General features: G+C 37.3%; 9 protein-coding genes across 9 annotated transcripts; 3 read left to right on the plus strand and 6 right to left on the minus strand.

Moving 5' to 3' along the window:
• Positions 1-2,446: 2,446 nt before the first annotated feature.
• BDF20DRAFT_901281 (uncharacterized protein) lies at positions 2,447-3,629 on the minus strand (the record flags this gene model as incomplete). The annotated part of the gene is made up of 1 exon (XM_053082795.1): positions 2,447-3,629. A coding segment is annotated over exon 1 (644 nt), but the record flags the coding sequence as incomplete, so codon positions are not given.
• BDF20DRAFT_928423 (glycosyl hydrolase family 47-domain-containing protein) lies at positions 3,621-5,835 on the minus strand (the record flags this gene model as incomplete). Its single annotated transcript, XM_053084724.1, has 4 exons — positions 3,621-5,399; positions 5,499-5,571; positions 5,650-5,696; positions 5,782-5,835. 4 exons carry the CDS (start codon positions 5,833-5,835, stop codon positions 3,747-3,749), a joined length of 1,827 nt encoding a protein of 608 aa, XP_052930839.1. The 3' UTR covers positions 3,621-3,746.
• A 344-nt stretch (positions 5,836-6,179) lies between these two features.
• Positions 6,180-6,782, minus strand: BDF20DRAFT_901299 (uncharacterized protein). The gene has a single exon (XM_053082796.1). It carries the CDS (start codon positions 6,754-6,756, stop codon positions 6,208-6,210), a length of 549 nt encoding a protein of 182 aa, XP_052930840.1. The 5' UTR covers positions 6,757-6,782; the 3' UTR covers positions 6,180-6,207.
• A 1,613-nt stretch (positions 6,783-8,395) lies between these two features.
• BDF20DRAFT_917700 (uncharacterized protein) lies at positions 8,396-9,400 on the plus strand (the record flags this gene model as incomplete). The annotated part of the gene is made up of 5 exons (XM_053084601.1): positions 8,396-8,412; positions 8,487-8,589; positions 8,655-8,801; positions 8,856-9,077; positions 9,152-9,400. The coding sequence occupies 5 exons, from the start codon at positions 8,396-8,398 to the stop codon at positions 9,398-9,400; spliced, it is 738 nt and encodes a 245-aa protein (XP_052930841.1).
• On the minus strand, positions 9,306-10,762 carry BDF20DRAFT_928439 (Gtr1/RagA G protein conserved region-domain-containing protein; the record flags this gene model as incomplete). Its single annotated transcript, XM_053084725.1, has 5 exons — positions 9,306-9,725; positions 9,792-9,904; positions 9,978-10,192; positions 10,283-10,378; positions 10,448-10,762. 5 exons carry the CDS (start codon positions 10,760-10,762, stop codon positions 9,508-9,510), a joined length of 957 nt encoding a protein of 318 aa, XP_052930842.1. The 3' UTR covers positions 9,306-9,507.
• Positions 10,763-11,176: 414 nt separating this feature from the next.
• On the minus strand, positions 11,177-12,475 carry BDF20DRAFT_840310 (uncharacterized protein; the record flags this gene model as incomplete). The annotated part of the gene is made up of 4 exons (XM_053079369.1): positions 11,177-11,447; positions 11,571-11,642; positions 12,050-12,095; positions 12,277-12,475. The coding sequence occupies 4 exons, from the start codon at positions 12,473-12,475 to the stop codon at positions 11,177-11,179; spliced, it is 588 nt and encodes a 195-aa protein (XP_052930843.1).
• A 153-nt stretch (positions 12,476-12,628) lies between these two features.
• On the plus strand, positions 12,629-13,195 carry BDF20DRAFT_840311 (uncharacterized protein; the record flags this gene model as incomplete). Its single annotated transcript, XM_053079370.1, has 3 exons — positions 12,629-12,739; positions 12,821-12,977; positions 13,047-13,195. 3 exons carry the CDS (start codon positions 12,629-12,631, stop codon positions 13,193-13,195), a joined length of 417 nt encoding a protein of 138 aa, XP_052930844.1.
• A 370-nt stretch (positions 13,196-13,565) lies between these two features.
• BDF20DRAFT_840312 (uncharacterized protein) lies at positions 13,566-17,214 on the minus strand (the record flags this gene model as incomplete). Its single annotated transcript, XM_053079371.1, has 4 exons — positions 13,566-15,926; positions 15,998-16,121; positions 16,204-16,999; positions 17,121-17,214. 4 exons carry the CDS (start codon positions 17,212-17,214, stop codon positions 13,566-13,568), a joined length of 3,375 nt encoding a protein of 1,124 aa, XP_052930845.1.
• A 2,003-nt stretch (positions 17,215-19,217) lies between these two features.
• Positions 19,218-20,391, plus strand: BDF20DRAFT_829844 (uncharacterized protein; the record flags this gene model as incomplete). The annotated part of the gene is made up of 4 exons (XM_053078353.1): positions 19,218-19,377; positions 19,448-19,542; positions 19,608-19,861; positions 20,184-20,391. 4 exons carry the CDS (start codon positions 19,218-19,220, stop codon positions 20,389-20,391), a joined length of 717 nt encoding a protein of 238 aa, XP_052930846.1.
• Between the last annotated feature and the right edge of the window lie 89 nt (positions 20,392-20,480).

Consider the following 20,480-nt stretch of genomic DNA (forward strand, 5'->3'; position numbering starts at 1 on the left):
TCTTCACTTCTTTTATTGCCACTTATCAAAATATAATTTATTGTCCGTTGTTAGTCACTTTTAATAAAGTACGTGAATTAAATACAAAAAATAAAATAAAATTAATCATTCGTATCATTGATATCAGTTGATACAGTATGACTATGTGGAAGAATACAATTGGATATTCGTAGGCGGATATAGATATGCTAAGAGAATATGGAAATTGCTGGAATAGACAAGATCTTTTGTTGTATATATGAGCCAGAGTTATTACATAATGATCGGAGTTATGACATTAGGAGTAACCATATAGCCATAATATGAGATTATACTTCTTCTAGAATCTTGCACAGTTGAAATACAGCGACTGATATTAATTATGATCTACAAATGCTACATATGAGGTTAACAGATCCATAGTACATAGTACTTCAATAATTATTCACTCTTTCACAATGATCTGTCAGAAAGCGGACATTGGTTAGTGGTCTTATCATTCTATTTATATATTCGTCGCCAATTGCTTACAGTCCGATCCACTAACCTCTCAATGAGTAAGTACCCGCGCTCAACCATGGTGAAGGTACCCGTGTCTTTGATGAAACAACAGTCTATATGACACCGGCTAAACCCGCTCTATTCAGCCCAACACATCATCCTATAAAAGATAGAAAATTTTTCATAATCTAGATATGTTTTTCTTTTGTACGATTTTCACTGAATAAAGAGTATAACAAGTTCTCACAGAATTCTAACTCTTTTTAATTAACCTTATTCTTTGAAGATCAACATCTTTCTGGATAATGTCTGGGTCTAACTGATACAAGTGGTGTTGCTGAGCCAGCGATCTTTTATCCGACCTTCAGGTCTCTGCTGCGCCATTCATATCATGAATACCTCAGTCTATTATGTCCATTGGATCTATCTTAATATTATCTGGCTTAGGATAAGAATATGTGTGGAACATGCTATAGTATTGGACTCTATTATTATAATAATATTATCTCATAATGCACAGACAATAAAGATTATATAATTTATCCATATGTAATCTCAGCAGTGAATGATTAAGTACCAGAAGAGACTAATGTCATATTATGGGATAGTCACATAGCAAGTATTGCATGATTTATTTATCTCTGTCAGTATCTATATACGGACTTATGCCTCAATATACAACAATCTTTCCTTTTATCATCAGGTCATAATGTACCGAAGAGTCCTGATAGAAAGAGTTTTTTACAATATCCACAAATATAAATAGAAGTACTTTTTTCCTACATGGTTTTTGTCTTCATTCTTTATCTTGAATATTCAATCAATACAAGAAGATAAATTGGTCTTTGTTGTATATGTTATAGTAAGAACAGAGAGAGAAAAGAAAACAAAAGGAAATCTGTGAAAATCAAGTAGTCTTCTTGTATTGATTGAATATTCAAGATAAAGAATGAAGACAAAAACCATGTAGGAAAAAAGTACTTCTATTTATATTTGTGGATATTGTAAAAAACTCTTTCTATCAGGACTCTTCGGTACATTATGACCTGATGATAAAAGAAAAGACATACCCAATTGTTATTGTACGGCTAATCGTGACAGAGCGGTGCCTTGACCGATTGGATCGGTAAATGGAGGTAAGTGAGTTGATCTGATGAAGGATTCCTTTGACCTGTATCTCGGCAGATTCATTATAGTTAACGAGACGGACAGGATAAACTATTCCTTAATTCTGCCGACGTCTACGTTTCAGTCTTATTGAATTCTCTCAGAATGTAAAGGGTAAAAGTAAGGATCAACAAGTTAGAAGATAATAGCTTAAGTAGATTAGATTTATGTATTGTGGTTTGATATACTAAATAAAATTATCTGATTTAATCAAATTCAAATACTATAATATCTTTATTTCTAAATGAAGTCAATTACTAATACAATGTTCTCTCGGATATACAGATGAAATATTCTTTCGTAAAAGAAAAGAATTGTTCTGCCAAATCTGTCACTCGCGGCGGTTATTCTAACCTTCATAAGGATCCGTAGTCTCTTATTTCAGTATGATGTAATAATCCAAGAGTAATATGCTGTTGGATACAACAAGTATAAAAGAGACCCAAATATTAACGCGAAATAAAGACAATCAATATCTTTTTATAGTCTCGCTACTTTTCTTAGTCTACTACAGTTTAATCCTAATTTTAATAAGATTTACATGTGTAATGTTTACCGAAAGAATATCACTTGCAAATATATTCTACAGGGAATCCATGACAAAAGGAGTGGGAGCCTCAACCTCCACACTACACCTCCAATTCTATATGTGTGTATGCTCCCCTCACTAAAGGATAATATCGACCAATCAGAACCGATTAGAGTACTTATTGTTGCTGGAAAGACAGATAAAGATAATGATATTTATTTATAGAAAGATCATATTGCTTATACATCATTCTATATTTCTCTATATCCGTACCATTTATGTATTTTTCACCGATTCATTAAAGATACCCCATCTTATTTTAAGAAGCAAAAGAATAATTAAATTTGAAAAGAAAAGACTTAGTACTATCTTCATAAAACCAGTCCGTTTTTATCAGACGACCACGTAACAGTTTCATAGAATTCTTTATTATCCTACAAAAAAGAGGTAGTTTCTCAACCACGTCAACTGGCGAAAGACCAACCGATATTTATCATTCGGCAGCAGATAGATGGGTTTGTTATATAAGCGTCGAATAATGTACAAGTACTATAAGAATTTACAGCTAGATTACGGTAACGTCCATTGTAGAAAAAAATAATCGTATTATATATTCTATTCCATTCTTTCCTAATCATCTATTCCTAATGCTTTCTGGGCCCATGATTTTCATTCATTGATCATAACCATATTATGAACCTTTTTACCCAAAAATCGGACGTCAAGTTCACCAGGTAGAGGCGGTAAGGGTTTTATAGACACAGTACTTGTGCCACTATTTGCTTTTAGAACTGCCAAAAGTTCCTTGCTATCGAATCTATCTAACAAAATACATGGTATCTTGTCATTCACCGAAGAGACATAAGGTCTGAAAGGCGGATCATCGTCGTCCCTTAAAATCACTACTGCTTGGGCTCCTGCATTGTGAGCGTTTTGTACTTTGATGTCGAAATTGCATTCACCTCGATAAAAAACGACCGTTAAGCCCGAAAACGATTTGCTTTTATTGAAGGGTTGACAGCCGAATTGTTGATCGATGGGTGGAACCGTGATCGATCCCGCAATAAACTTTTTGCCAAAGAAATGAGAAGATATGCCTTTATAATCATAACATTGTAGCCTTGAGGTCAACTTAATACTGGTTTCATAAGGGGCCAAATGATAGTGACGAAGATAAGGTGGTTGGTTGGCTACCAAATCAAATAGATAAAAATGGTCATATTCCATGAATGTTTTGACGGGTATCGCTAACAAATCAGGTTCTATAATCTCATTACTACAAAAGATGAAACAGTCGTTGAGCCGCAACATTAACATCAGCCATCATCATTTTATGCTATTTACCTGTTGGTTGTTGTTGACACTATTCACATTATTGTTCATGTTTATGTACATGATGACCAGATATGGCAGAAACAAAATCATAGTATACAATATAAAAAATGAGTCATCTAAAGTAAAATTTTTGAAAAAAAAAAACCATGATATGCATGTAGAAGAGGAGAAAGAGTTCTGAAAATAGTACAAAAAGTATCTGGATAAATGCAAATGTGCGTAAATGGAGGAAGTACTAACCTCTTTTAACAATATATTCTGTCTTATCACGTGCGACAAAGTCCATCTTTAGTCCTGATAATGATTTGATTAAATAGGTATTTAACATGCTCAGAACATTTTGAGATCTATGCTGCTGATGAACCATTTGTTCAAAACCATAGTTTATCACTGCCTCTCGTATTGTTTGAGCTTCTGAGTCAGGTGAGGAGCTAAATTTTACTTCGTAAGAGCCACCTATGGGCGATTGACATATTCCGTATTTAGACAGAACCTGATCCATTACGGGCATGCCTACAATTTCTGCTGCGAAATCAATGTGTGGTTGGTAGGGTATACTTGACATATCTAATATGTTGGGTGACACAGTGTAATGTGTTTTATGTGGGTTATATCTCTGGCAGGTATTTAAAGGCCCCAATGCGACAAATTTTCTTTTTCTTTGTTGGCTATTTTGATGTTCTTGTTTGTAATCCCTTTCCAAATGTAACACATTCTTAGAGTTTTGCTGATACTTCATAGGTAATGCCAAAATATGCCCTTCTGTTGTGAACACTATGTTTGCATCCATCCTATTCACTTCATGCTCTGTATCAAACAGTAAATACAAATACTTTAGCGTTTCGCTTAACATGAAACTCTCCATACGATCCTCTAGGCGTCCAGTCCTTACATCGCCTATGGATGCGAATCCGCAAGGTACACGTGTCCGGTTGTTTATATCCTCTAATACCATCTCGCCAACCTCAAGGTAGAAGGGGTCTTTTGTTGCCGTATACAAATGATAGGTTGACTCGACAAACTCAGGGCGAAGTGGATAAAATGCCAAGTCTACTGTTTTGTCATGGAAATTGAATCGCTCTGGTAAAGCATGGTACTTGCGCCAAATATGATAGTAAACTAAGTGATTCTTAATGGCAGTGTCTAAATCACCGTGGAGCACCTGTAAGCCAGGAAAAAATGCACTTAGACTATCGATCCAGTAGCTCATGAGAGATCCTGTGCCCATGTGAACATTGCGATATAGATAACCAGAAGAATCACGGACAAACAGTAGGAGAGCGCGGTAGGCTTCGTTAAACATATCATGATATACTTGATCGTCAAATAAAATGGCGGCCTTCAGCATATACTCAAAGACAGAATCAATACCAGCACCTGTTGAGGAGGCTGTGTGAATCCAGTGGCCGGTTTGAATATTAATTACATTACCCAACAAATTTAACGAAGAGCGCCTTTCCCATAAGGCATGAAGGGCTATTTTCGCTGCTCGCTCGTATTTAGGATCCCCAGTGAGCCGACTAAGCACACCAAATTCCAAAATAAGACTGCCAGCTCCTGCAGTGCATGTTTCTACCGTTTCAGTAGGAGGCACTTGTGCTAATCCCAAATTGACTCGAGGAAAAGGAATGCCCGTGGGTGTATTATTGAATGCTGGTAAGAGACGATCAGCCAAATCAACGGCCAGATGTAACAGTGAATCATCCGTATACCAGGGAATATTATTTTTCTTGAAAGTGGGATCCGTAGCAAGAATGTGAGCGGATAGAAGGCCACCAAGTGCCCGTATGTTGGCTTCGAAAACTTGGACTTTATTATATTGTTCAAAGGAAACGGTGTCTATAACACGGCGTACAGCTTCTTCGAATTGCTCTTGAGTGCCTAAAATCTTTTTTTTTTTTTTTTTTTTCCGAACTGGTCAATTAGAGCTGATGCAACAAAAAAAAAAAAAAAAAACCCAAAAAAAAAAGAGAAATGACTAACTTACAGCCAAAGTATCTAATGTATCTACAAGTGTCAATGAAAAATCACCTAATACATCGTTAATTTGAATATTCGATCTGATGTAATGTTTAGTTGGAATAGTATTTCATGAAAGATGTGTGTGTGCTAGTTACTATAAACGAAGGATATCTTACGGATTAGCCTTGTCACTTCCTCGTCCGGTGCATAAGAGTGGGTTTAACTTTAAAAGTTATGCAAGGTTCAGTTAAGCTTTTAATTTCCATGGCAGAGTTATTGCGCAAAATGTTTGTATACCAGAAACTTACTTCATCTTCTGGATAAGCATGCTGCATGTAATTATTCCATCCGTGATTAAACATTTCCTATAGACATCATGTAATTTTAGAGGTTACAGAAAGGTTCAGAAAAGTAGCTGATAAAATTCAAAACTATATGTACTTTTGTCCTTTCCCTAAAATGACGCATTATAAACTGAAAGCTTAGATGACATATGCGATGACATTGTTTTCCCTTTCGTTATCGAGATGACGGATGATGTATACCGATTCTTTATTTCTCATCTCTTACTTTAGTTCAATCCGTCTTTTTTCTGTCATTGCAGCAACGGCAGTAAAGCCGAAGGACAGCAGCAATAATAATGTTATAAGATGCAGACATTCATTTTGCAATAAAAGCATAATTACGTTGAAGAGAGGAAGAAAATAAGGAGAACAAGAGCTTCTTCACTTGCTTTATTTAAATAGTCTGATGTTTAAACCAATAGATACCAAAGATGGAAATAGAATCGGCACGATAATAGACCACTTATTTGCCAATGTAGACGAAGAGGAAGTTGACGCTGTAACCGTTGCAGGAGACGTTGACACGGATTGGGAACCCGTTGGACCAGTGGGAGAAGGATTGCTACTGCTGGTTAGATGACTAGTGTTCGTTTCTGGGGATGGTGTTGCTGTCGGATTGGCTGTAATTGTAGGAGTCGTCGTTTCTGCAACAGTTGAAGACGCATCATTATTCTCTTTACAAACAGCTTTTTGCACACCTGGACAGCATACGTTATTGACGATCTCGCAATTGGAAGGGCACTCAGAGGGGCATTCAAGAGAGTCTCTCTTCAAAACGGCCGTTGTCGTTGGACAAATAGTCATGGCACAAGCAACGTTACTAGGTGTTGTTACAGCACTTACTTCAGCTGTTGGTTTGATAACTGTTGTTGAATCTACAAGCCTATGTTGCAGAGACCAAAAAAACAGCAAACTAACTAAGAATTGCAAACTCTTCATCTCTCCAGAATTGATAATATTCAAAGTATGGAAAAAAGACAAAGAAAAAGAAACCGAAGATTCACATTTATCTTACATTGTTCGACTTGCTGTAATCTCATAGGCCATGAGTTACACAGGCAATTACTAAATGGTGAAATATAGACATATACAGCAGGTTACATGTCTTACTACAATTCATCCTGCTTCCTCCGATCGACCAGTGAAGAATCACCTTGTACATATTATTCTTCTTTACTGAACGTTTAGTCAATAGATTTTTTGAAGATTCATCAGCTGTCTAGCTATTCGAGGCTTGCTAGTTGCAATACAAAAAGTTCATTTTTTTTTTAAATTTCTCACCCTAAAGGAGCAGCAACCATTCTACTTTTGGCAGATAAAGGAACAATAGCATTTGCATTCATACTGTACACAATAACTGGAAACTGAATGCCAACAATCCTTCTACCAATAGCTTAAATGATGGATTCTACATTCTGTTTGTCAACTTTCCCATCGTAAAAAACAAACTTTTATTATTGCTGAAAGCGCACCTGAAAATGGTTACTGTACACTAACCTAGTATTCAGCAATTCCATAGTTCATAATCGGGAAGTATAGCTAAAATCAAGAAGAAGGTTTTATTTATATCTTTACTAATATGTTTTGATTTATTCTGTATTTGATGATAATTGATTCAAACCATCGAGTTCGATAAGAAAGATGATGTATTCAAAATGAATATTGTATAGGGGCCATTCTGTAATGCTATTTGAATGGTACTCTTTCGCGTAAATTCATCTCCTGAGAGGTGTATTGTTCGTCTCATTATGTACAATGAGACGCTCCAACTTATACTTCGATTTGAGAATACAGGGGTTTGAAATGCGTTAGAAAGGTAGTAGGCGAATGTTCTTAATTATCGATGATATGATTTCTACACTACAATTACTATGTAACTTTTACTTTTGACCACTTTTAAGCGGCTAGAAAACAGTCTACAGGTCCTTCGATGAACAGTCTTATTCAATATTTATTATATCAATACTATACCGTCTCGCTCTACATCGTACTTATCCGCCCTATATGTCATATTAACATAGAATGTGTGCACCTTGACTTGTTCTGATTTTTATATTTGTTATGCGGGCTTAGTTATACTAGTACAGCTTCTAACAATTATAGTTTTTTTTTTTTGTTAAGGTGAATCTATCACTTTATTAACACTTGGTAATGTTATAAGCGTCAAGCTTAACAAGAGCTTCGTAAGTCCTACTTCAATTAATACCGCGTGTAGAGCGAAATATAACAAATACTTTTGATTTGCAACAAAGTATTATTGCTCAATATTTGCAACTCAAGTTGTTCTCTTATAACGAATGTTGAAAAAGAACAAACATGCGCTTTCGTGAACAGCTCATACGGCGTTCTCATTTTTTCGTTGGTCGTTGCCTGAGTTTAAACTTGGTAGAAAACGCCTAAAAATTTACAGGTACATTTGGATAAAGCAGAAAAAAAAAAGAACACCAAAAAAATCACGACAGCAACAGTTTTTCCAAAACAACAAGAATTCACAGTTGGTATTGATCACGATTGACCTACAACTTGACTATTACACGAAATTTGACGAGAAAAAAAAAGAGAGGAAAAAACAAGCATCATGTCGGAAACGATGAGGTACTCAGAAAAACACGATCTGAAAAAAGAGACACTAAGTTGATTCAGGTTGCTCAAAACTCATATCTTCATAGCAACTACGAGCTAAAGCGAAAGCTGAATATGGAAAATAACGAAAAGCTCTTGAAAGAGCTAGGTCTGACAGGCTCCATTTTATCCAAAGGAAGCATAGCTGCTGTAAGTTATTCAGCTTCTAAATGTTACTGGTCAGCTAATTAAAGATTCAATATGTTCAATTATAGGATATACCCAACTTAAAGGAGATACCGAACGATGGTACTATCAGAAAGAAGAAAAGGAGAGCGCCTGTGACACCAAAGAGGGCAGCTATTCAGCAAGCACCTTCACGATTATCTAGAAGACTGAGAGGAGAGACACCAGAGACTTTTGTAAGAGAACAAATTTAATTTGTTAACGAATATGATTACTAAATGTAAGTGTAGACAGATATAGAGGATATTTTGGACGATAATGATAGGGTTAGACAGTTAGATATCATGCAAAAGGATGCGTTACAATCAACAACGCAAACAACAATGGTGTTGGACACATTGCCAGCGGATATTTATACACCTTTCACGCTGAGAAGTATAGGAACAACTGTCTGGGAGCTAGGAAAACTTTGTACAGGCAAAGGCAGATCAAAAGCTTGGAGTAGTCGGGGAGTAATGACTGTCTTGATTTCTATATAAATGTTAACCTGAACTTGGTTGAACTAATCATCGTATGTACAATATAGTGCAAATTCAAGCATCCTTATCCTATTGGATATCGTGCAACCAAATCACACTTTGACAATGACTATACAATGGGAATTTTACCACCCGAAAAAGAAGGAGAAGGACCCATTTTCCAAGTACAACACAAGTCAAAAATTTGGAGAGGAGCAACACCTACTGCACCATGGACAGAGGCATGCATACAGAGCAAATCGAGCAGTACACGCGTTAGTGGCCCACTGGTAAGGTTTAAACTTTATTTTAAATAGCAAGCAATCTTTTTTTTTAATCTTTTTTTTATTTGCCCCGACCGGAATTAGTTTTTTGGATTCTCTGATCCGTTGACAATGAAAGTCATAGAAAGCATGGAGGGATATCAAGAAGCATGTTTACCCGAAGTAGAAGAGAAGGGAGCAACGTCAAATTCAGAGTCGGAGATAACAGATGTGGACGAAGTGCAGAAACTGGTGGTAGGAGAAGGCGATAGGAGAAAAGAGGGTGGAGGTGATGCTGGAGTATCAGAAGCAAGATGATCTTCCAGTCTGTCGAAATGGTTCCTCGCAGCTGAAATATTGACGCGTGTTGCAGCCGACGCTATGATGAATATGCCAAAAAATTTAATTTGTAAAGTTCTACCATTAGGCTTCTGCAGTAACTTACTTATCCCAGGATCTGATATAATCAATAAAATGGACGTGTTTTCAGTTAGATGGTCAAAAAATGCAGTAAAATTCGTTCCTCTGATTTCCATTTGTTCAGAATAACCTTCTTTTCTGTTAACCAAGGCGAGGCAGGACAGTCAGCTAAAGTGCACACACGATGCAAAGGGATGTATTATTCTTTTACCTGGTAGAGAGATTGAATTGTTTGATAATGCTGCTTATTTTTTCGAAGCGATGTATATCTGGATGGTGTATAGTCGCTGATGTACCGACGACAAGAAATGTGCGCTTTTCGAACAGTACAACTTCGGCTGCTCCACATATTTTGCAAAATGTTTCCAAGCTTAACTGTAATTGGTCATTATGTGGAATCAGGCCATGAATAATTTGTGACCAAGCCTACACATGCAGTATTTGAAAATTTTGAGACAGCTGCTTTTCAAAACTCCCCGTGATTCTGAAAAATCTTATTTCTTTGGCAATACCTACAGCATAGAGCGACTCATCCCATATAGACGTTGAGAAAACCTTGATATGAATAGGTTCTGATCTCATATGCAACTCGACCTTTTTCTTTTGAAATACCTGCTCGAAAAACCGAAAACTTCATAAACACTACGTAGCAATATTATTTGTCGCTTTAGTTGAACAGACCTCCCTTCTTTCCCCTTTGGGAAGAAAATCCATCTTATGCAGTAAGCAATATACAATAGCTCTTGGAGAGTGGATTAGTATAGACTCTAAACACGATTGGTAATAATGAATATCCTTTTCTGATTCTACACTAACGGCATCAAATACGTAAATCAATACATGGACATCCTTAAATACTTGGTTTTGATAGGTAGTGAAGTACTCCTGGAACGCAGCATCTTGTCCACTGCAGTCCCATACATTCAAACGTAAGTTTTTCAAAAATTGTATATCGGTTGAGTTATCCCATAAAACTACAGTGATCAGTGTTAACATAGCTCGTTAAGCATATCACTAGCATGAAACCGAAGTATTCATCTCACCCGTAGGTTGTAGTGTTCTGGTCTTGACAGGTATATTATTATGGAAAATGATAGATCGCATAGAAGTCTTTCCAGAGTGAGCTTTTCCCATTAATAAAATCTGTTTTATCCAGTCAGTTTCATTGACTCCAATTTTCGTACAGCGCTTTGTACAATCATACCTTCTTTTTTAATGTTTGTTTGAGCAATGCCATATTATTTTCTGCAAGCAAAAGTGAGCAATGAAATATAATAAAGCAAGAAAGGATATAAGAATAAAAGCATCATGATATGGATTCGGATGGTGACGAAAGAATAAACAACAATAATAGATTTGACAAAGTTGAAGCCGATTATGCCTCGTGATTTGCTTCGGGTGAGCGGAGTATCAATCACTATTGTGGGAACGAGTACTGTGGGTTCCACTGCCAAAACTGCAATCAAGATTAACAAGGCTTTTGTTCCGTAGCTCAGGCACATCGCCAACGCACCCAAGAAAAATCGGTTTAAAGTTCAACGAATCTACCAGTTTTAATTTGTTGTCCCTTGAATGGAAGAAATCGTTTGTCAGCAAAACTGCCATTCTCAAGCAACAAATCAAGAACTTGAAAACCAACGATTGCATTTTATCCATCAGCCTTTGATACTTTGTTTTCATACTGCGTGTCAGAAGAATATGTCAGATTATAAGTATTTAGAAGCAACTGCCAAATAGAATTGACAAGTTATGACAGACTCTGGCAAACAAGAACACTCATTTCTGCGCAGCAACAAGAGTTTACTATTGTACACAGGTCGCGGTCGTATCTTGATTTGACAGATGACTCAGTATCGCTTGATTTTGCCGGTTTCGCCTTTAATGATATTATGAGTCTTATAGCAATGGATGTACTAAAAATAGCGATCTGTTATAATGAATGTCTAATTTGCAGGTAACAGTATTCACAAACGCTTGGATGCACATTGACTCACAAATGATACTTAGCACAAGGGTAACCCTTACGGTTTTCAGCTTGTCATAACTGTGCCGAAAATATTGATGCTAATGCTGGTTCCTACACTTGGAGCATTCCTGCTAACATCACACCCATTATAAGTTTTGCTTTACAATTGGTACCTCACTTTGAACGTCCTGATACTGTATCTGTCTCTTAACTGTCCAAGTTGGTAACGGTTCGTCCAACGCTTCTTCTGCTTCTGTTTTTGCTGTTGCTTTTTCTCCTTCCATTGTCTAGCGTGATGTTGCTGCTTTCAGTCCTACCTCTTAGAAGCTGCTTCCGATGCTTTCTCTGTTGCTCGTGCCACCGCTATTGTTCTGATATATACATTTTTAAATCATTTTTCTTTATTAACTTACTTTCTTTCATTCTCCAATATTATAGTAATCAATATCTTTCTTTTCTAATCATACATAAATTGGGACTCCGCAGTAAAAGAGCCAAGCTTGTATAAGGTATCTGGGGCATTACATATCACCTGTTATCTTACCGAATGAATGATTAATCGCATGGTTATAAGCGAATGAAAAAAGTACACAATGATTCCACAGCCATTGGACACCTGCTTTAGAATAGCTCTCTAACCGGGCATTAGGTAGTGGAAAAAATAGTTCCTTTATGGCAAAACTATATGCCCTATACTTAGTTGAACGTTCTGCACTTATTTTCATAGAAGTTCCCATTTCCATTTGGTTAGACCCCCAATTTTTCCACTAGAAAAAAGGCTGCGATTCAAATTAGGAAATTTATAAACTTTTCGTTTTTTCACCTTTTCGTTTTTTCTCTGCCTTTCTTTCCGTTTCAACCCCACACTTTTTCGTTCACAATTTTTCAATACTGCCATGCTCGTAAAATCTGTAATAAGGCAAGCTGCTAGTCTTGCGTCAACAACGACAGCAACAGCGACAAAACCAGCTTCTCGACTACGACTGAGAAAAGCTGCATTAACGTTGGTAAAGTAAATACAGGCTCCCCTTCGACCGTTTATAAACCGCCGAAACTAAACAATAACCCTGGTTTATGTTCATTTCTAGACGCCTGCTGCTGTTTCCAGATTGAAGACACTATCGGATGGTCCCACACCCAAATATTTAAGGGTTGGTGTTAAGCATAAAGGCTGTTCTGGTAATGCCTACGATTTACAATTCACAGATCATAAAGGGAAATTTGATGAAGTCGTAGACCAAGATGGTAAGTACGGGATACTTGAAACTATTAATGAAAGCATATACTTATCGTACACGTGTCTATTTTTAAAAGGTGTAACTGTATTAGTCGATTCAAAAGCTCTTATTACAGTATTAGGAAGTGAAATGGACTATGTTCAAGATAAACTGTCAGAACGATTCGTTTTTAACAACCCGAATGCAAAAGGAACATGCGGCTGCGGAGAATCATTTGCGCTTTAAAAGAATCACGTCTGCACCTTTTTACAGTACATCCAGCAACAGTTACATTGTAAGACTCAGTACTCACAAACACATGTACAACAGTCCTTTCCGATACCAATATTATAATACACTTATTTAAATCAATTGATCGAGTATTACATTGCTTGACGTCTTTTTATACATTATTGTAAATATACACACATTAACTTTATCTTTTTGATTTCCACTTTTAAATTTCCATCTGATATATCTCTTCAACTGTGAAAACGTAAATCGTTATAACATTGTTTATAATACATACATATTCAAACACATTTTTATTGAGGGCCTTCAATCATTGTTTGTTATTGATGAAGCTTTGCTTTGAAAGGGACTTTTTTATATAGATTTACAGCTTTTTATGCAATTTTAAGCTTCCTTGCCTCGATGCAGACGGTTTTCGTTGTACCTTGAGCACAAGTTCTGCTCCATGGCTATCAATAAATTTTTCAATTTTCGATTTAACGTTGCTATTCATAGTCATAATCTTTCGCGATGACTGAGTCTCGCGGTCTACAATATGATGAGTGATCTTCCTCGCTAATTCCTTGAATAAGAACTTGTCACCCTTCCACAATGATTGCTGTTTGGATGACAGATATTTTGTCACCACTTTGCCCACCTCTTTCTTCAGTTCTGTCTCATCCATACCACCGCTGCCTCCGTTGTGTTTGCTGCTGGAATCAATCGTATTCTCTCTGCTTAGAGGGGAGCCTACTAATGGAGTGCTACTATTGCTTTGCTGCTGTTCTTCTTGTTGTTGTTGTTGAATGAGCATACCTACTGCAGCAGCAGCAGCAGCTTCCTTCCTTTTCTTTTCTGAGGCCTGAATGGTTTTCTCTACAAGATCTTCAAGAACGGATTGATTGACACCTTCGATGGAACTTTTCACAACCGCATGACTACTACGCTGCCGTTCGCGGTCATCCACTTCAATATCTTGATCTTCCCGCGGAAACTCCCATTGTGTTTTACCGGTAAGACGATGATAATAATAAATAGCACCGTCTTCTGCATAAGCTGACTTCCATAGGGGAGGGAGTGCTTTTGAATTTGCAGAGGACATGGTTGACTGTTTTTGATTTTGAGACGAAGAATAAAAATGACGATTGTTTTGTGGACTGGAAGGCCGCGAGGAAGATCTACTATTATCAACAAGATTATTACTAGTAGTGGTATTATTATTAGAACTACTGGGTATACTGGCAATAGAAGAGGTTATAGTACTGGTAGGTGAGACCGAACGTTGTCTCAGCTGCATACGTCGCTTTTTGTAAGGCGGTGGTTCAGCAGCCGTAGAGGGTGATGACGTGTGCCTTGAATGATAATGATGACTGTACGAATAGTGGGATGATCTATTCACGTAGCCGTAGTAACCATTTCTCAAACATGCATCAATCATGGCACGTGGAGCTGTAGGAATGACTGATTTCGGCGGAAACTCTGTTTTCCATTGTAATTCATGGACATCCACGTAGAAGGATAGGTGTTCAAAGATGTCATCGTCCGGATCAAAGAAAGCACGGCTGGAATCATAACGTTCACTCGCTGGTACAAAGTGAAGTCTGGGCTGATGGCCGGCACTACTACTGTCTGTATCAATGATGTCCTCCATACCATCCCCCTCCATCTCTAGTTGTGGATCTTTAGCGTTTAAACTACCGTCTTTGCTATCTAAGGTCGAAATACGTTTGGGAATACGATAGACACTCTTCAGCTGGCTCCAACTTTTCAGCAACTCTTCGGCTACTTGTCGAATTTGCTCATTGGGTTGAAGTTCCGGCTGAGTTATTTTTTCCACTAATTCAAACATATTAGCATCTTCCAACCCATTACGATTCGCTAGAGGTAGTTTCGCTAGTACTTGAAGGACCTTCATCAAAATGTCATCGTTTTTTTTCCATTCACCCAACCAGAATTTGAGCATCTTTAGGCCGTGCAGTCTAACAAATGTCTTTAAAACATCTTTCTTTTCCGTCAATTCTAGACGTAATAAGAGTTTCAGGACGAGATGTGATTTTCCGACAGAATCAAGCATACGTTTAACAAATGACTGAACCTTGTCCACATCTTGTAATGGTTTTTCTGATGATCTTCGTTTTCGCATACTTCGCAGCATCTTTTTTTGCGTCAGAGTGACGGCCCTGTTATTATTACTGATCAGGTCTTCATTGCTGTCGCTGGCGTCGGCGTCGTCGTCGTCTTCATCCATGGAGGACCCAGAAGAAGTACTGCTCGACAGGTCACCATCTTCATCATCATCATAGGAAGAGGAAGATTGATAGAGATCATCCTGCTCTAGAAATTGGTCGTTGGTCTCAGAGGTACCATTCTCGTCTCCTCCTTGAAGTAAAGAAGCTCGTCTTCTCAAGCGTCGTTTTCGTTTCGACTTACTACTCAACGTTCCCACTTTCTCTGCAGTACATGCTGCTGCTGAGGGTACTGTAAGGGTATTGAGATCCAATGACTTTAGCGAACCGCCAATGTATCCTTTACAATTAGGCTCTTCACAGTAACATTTTTGAGCTACGGCGCCGTATCTTTCGAATTTATAGTCGAACGTTAATTCCGAGCCCGCTTTAATTGGTCGACGAGTGAAGATACCAATACGCATATTTTTTCCAACGACCCACTTTTGTGTTACACAGTTAGGATTGCAAGAGTGATTGATGAATCTTGCTAGGCAGCCTTTCTTTGTAGCATCGATAATCTAACGCGAACAAATAAATGTCAATTGAGTCCCCTCCCTCGTCAATTTATTTCTTTTGCTGTCATTCTTACTTCATCTGTTTTCAGTGTCATGAAATAATAGTGTTTTAGTCCGTCTGCTTCGTACTCTTTTGTCCTCTTGATAAATTCAGAATTGGTAATGACTTCGCCAATATACTCCATAATGAAAGCGTTACTAAAATCGCAGATGCGCGCATGTTAGTAAAATATTTTTTTGTTATAACCATCCCTAGTATAGTAAAAAATGAGAAACTTACGCAGGCAAATCTGTCAGGGCTCTTAAACCAAACCCTTTCTTTTCTGTTCTGATAACATCAACACGCGCATATTGTTTGAGTTGGAATCTTCTGTTTCGGCAATATCTATCACAAGGACAGTCATCCACCATACATTCCATGAACATCATACGATTGATACAGTGATTGTCATCACCACATGCTGCGTCTGGATTATTTTTGTCAATATCCGGTCTGTATTTACATTCGCAGGGCATGCTTTCTTCTGCGATGGATTTACCCGTAGCTGAACCTACGTAAATATTTTCCGTAATGTTGACATACGTTTCCATAGCATCCGCTGTGGCAGAAGGAAGCAGCTGCGTTTCCAATAATTCTTCTTCTTCTTCTTCGTCTTCTTCAACTACAACTACTTCTTCAGCTTCTTGCTCTTCGTTACGTCCTTCATATTCGTGGCCATGTGTGTCTTCTTTCACTTCGTGCTGCTGCTGTTTCAACGCTGTCTCACTAAAATACCTCAAATCTCTTTCAACAGCATCCTCCTCCTCGTCTTGTACATTTTCACCTTCTTGCCGACTATAGTTACTACTCGTGCTATGACGATCATCGTTGTCAAGTGATGGGCGTTCTACGGCTGGGTCAGGTAGATCGTCGGAATAGAGAGGAGCTCTATTTTGTTGTTCCTCTACTTCTGACTCGCTGACCGCTACATTGATCAGATCATCTTTATTGGACGTTGTTGTTGTTGTTGCTGTAGACAATGCCATTTCCTTTAACGTAGAATTCAAAATGGCTTCCGCATCAAAATCGAGTATGTCTATTTTTTCCAGATCAAAGAAATAAATAAAAAAACAAAGTTGTTTGGTTTAACACCACTGACCATTTCCTTTCAATTTCAAACTTTTTTTTTTTCTCTTTTCCTATAGCGGGTTAATTACCATGATCTTTGTCCAGATGACGATGGTGATTATGGTGAGGGCGATGGGAACGATGACGAAGTTGATCATATTTTAACTTGGTATCATCGTACATTAAAGGTATCGAATTGGCAGGCCTGCGGTTTAAAAAAAGAAAAAAAGAAAAGAATAACGTCTTAGTCGATAATTGAACGTAAAAAAAAGCAGGACTGGGTTTGTTCAAGTAAGTTACATAAAGATGTCAGCACTATGCATGCTATGATTTGGTAAGAATGTGACAATTGCTATTTACAAGTGCGGTTTATAATGGATATCGTGCGATCCCCTCTTCAATAGTTTCTGTTGAGCCAACGGTTATGTTTCTATCACTCAACGTGTTTAATATTCAGCCAAATATATCCTTTCTAAGCGTTGCTGGTTAGGTCGTAAACGTAGGAAATAAATATATAAAAAAACAAACTGTAATGACACTAAAAAAAAAAAAAAAGGAAAAATAAAGGAAAAAGGGCGTTCAAATAAATAAGATCGGCTTTTCCTAGTTTCTTTGTTTTTAAAAAGAGAAAGGATCTTGGATGGCAAAAGGAAAAAGTAATTTAAGCTTCGTTTGAGGCATTTCCGCAACCTCTTTTTATTTTAGCGTCAAAATATTTTTTGAGAAAAATAGCGATGTATTTTTGAAAACTAACTACGCAGATAATTTATTTGAATTGACACAGAACGATGATTTTCCTCCTTGCTTGACACGAATCTCTGTCCTTTCATTTGGTTTTGCAAGAAAAATACAACAGGACTGTGAAAGGACCGAAGAGCAGAGCATTTGCATTCCTCTGTAATCGCAGGCTATCTATTGTTTGTACCATTATCTAAGCTCTTTAACAAAATGACATTCAACAATTGCAAAAAGTCCGATGCTATCCAACGCTTGCACCTTAGAAGATGACCAGAGATACGACTATTCGTTACAGTGGCCGTCCGTCTTCAATGTGAAGAAAGCCTAACTGATGTCACAGAATACCTTAAAACAAAAATTGTTGACCTAGCCTACTAAACACTATGGTCTTCCTATTGTACAAATCAGAACCAAAACTTTGATTCTGAAGTTGTATCTTATAATAAGAATGCTGCAATTGGGGGAAAAAAAGATCCTTGAGCGATCGAAGGCCTTCAATTTGATGGAATTCATACACTAAAGAACTGTGATTTCGTCGATTCTCAAAGAAGCATCAGTAGGGGCCATGACGTTAAATACTAAAGGTTGAGCGACTTACAGAAAACATAGAACAGTAAAAACCAAAAATAGAGTAGTAAAAACCGTTTCCAATAGCTCAAAACGAAATATGACTATGGGCATTGAAACTTTGGTTTTTCTTAATTTCTTTATCCCATCTAACACAATAAGATCCGTCTCAAATTCAAATCTTTTTGATAATCACCACGAACTTTTACTCACTCCTTAAATTATTGTCTCAAATATGCTGCTCTCTTGTCTCGATCGTTGGTTTAATAAACAGTTATAAAAAATCATTTCAAGGCGGGATTGGTCTTTTGGATCTCATCGAGTTTTTATTTAAAATTCCGAGATGAATCGATGGACAAGTTAACATGAATGCATGCTTCTGCAATGTACTGTATAGGGTAGGAAAACAGAGAGCATCAATGAAGTAATATTTCCAAAATATTTACTGCAGGAAAAGTGCGAAGATATTTCAGCAGCCTCCTTTAGATGTCCTAGTTGCTTATATTAAAAATAACGTTACATGAAATTAATATGGCTCGAGAACAGTAATTGCTAAAAAACGGGCATTTGCGTTTGCCCAAAAAGATGATTATTATGTCATCTTCGTTGCTTGCTGACGTGCTGGTTCTTTTTTATCTTAATAACTATTTAAGCAGACATGGGATTTCTTTGAAAAAAATTACAGCCTTTTTCATGAATTTCAGGTATTTAAATTGCATAATAAGAACACCCGATACCCCGCCAGATTGACCATTTCCAAAAAAATAGAAATGAAATGAAAGTGGGCGGGAGAGACATACTTTTTTTTTTTTTTTTTTTTTTTTTTTTCTTTTGTTTGGTAGAGTGAATAGTTCGGCCAATCGCCATAGCAAAGGGAGCAGATGCGTTGTTCTGTTTCCTTTGCCAGATTGCAATCTAGTTGTTTAAAAGTGGTCAATGGCTCACCTGTTGCGCTACTTGGCCTTCTATTCGGTTGGAGTTACCTAGCTTATAATTTTAGTTTATGCTTTGACTTGTTTAAAGAAGGACACTCCTTGCAAGGTATTTATAAAGTCGATCAAGAATTCAATCATCGACTATACTAATACCTGATCTGATTTACTTGCTCCAGGATTTTTGTACACAACTTTATACCAACCTATATTCATATTATGCATATGGAGTTATTATGTTGTCTGTAGTACCTCACCAGGCTTTACTTCAGAAGTAAGCTCCTATATTTCACAGATATATCCGGTATGAAAGATATAGTTACTAAATTAGCCTTTCAGTTAAAAAACACAAACACAACAGAAAACAGGCAGGATGAAGAAGATACAATAGGATTGCTATCATCAGCTGCATTGACTGATAATGATCATGAAAGTGAGTCTTCAGTTGGATTAGAGCTTCATCATATGCTCCCGAAAGCTATTACTGTCAAGCGTAATGGGAGAAGGAGATTTTGCCAGAAATGCAAACTAGATAAATATGACCGTACGCATCATTGCCGACAATGTAAACGTTGTGTATTGAAAATGGATCAGTAAGTTCTCAATGATATGTCGACCTTATAGAGTAAGTAAGGATATAAGCTGATTGATCCATTCTCGATCAACTTCTCTTAGTCATTGCCCGTGGATTAATAACTGTGTTGGATTTCAGAATTATAAAGCATTCTATTTATTTCTGTGCTATGCCAGTCTTTATTGCCTATTTGTATTCTCGACCACTTTACCGCCAACCATTCATCAAGTCAACACCAACCCGCTGAGTATATTAGGTTTACGTATTCAATGGGCACTATTGATCTTCTTTTCTGGTCTATTTGCTTTATTTTTGATACCCTTCACTTTATTCCACACAAGGCAGTTGTGTAAAAACCGTACCACCATCGAATATTATGAAAAATCCAACTACCGGTTAGGGAGACATGGCATCGACATCATGAGAACCAAATACTTCAACCCTTGGGACATAGGTACAAGAAAAAATATAGAACAAGTCATGGGCAAAGGACCCCTATGGAGGAAACTGATACCCATCGAAAAGAGGTACGTAGCACCAGCCCGTTGAAATGATGTTGAATGTATACCAATCTAATATCTCTCTACTGTTCAGTTTGGGTGATGGGACTACGTTTCCTGTGAACAAGTATGCTTATG

The sequence above is a fragment of the Mycotypha africana genome (assembly GCF_025528875.1).
Source record: "Mycotypha africana strain NRRL 2978 chromosome Unknown BDF20scaffold_17, whole genome shotgun sequence".
NCBI classification, from domain to species: domain Eukaryota; kingdom Fungi; phylum Mucoromycota; class Mucoromycetes; order Mucorales; family Mycotyphaceae; genus Mycotypha; species Mycotypha africana.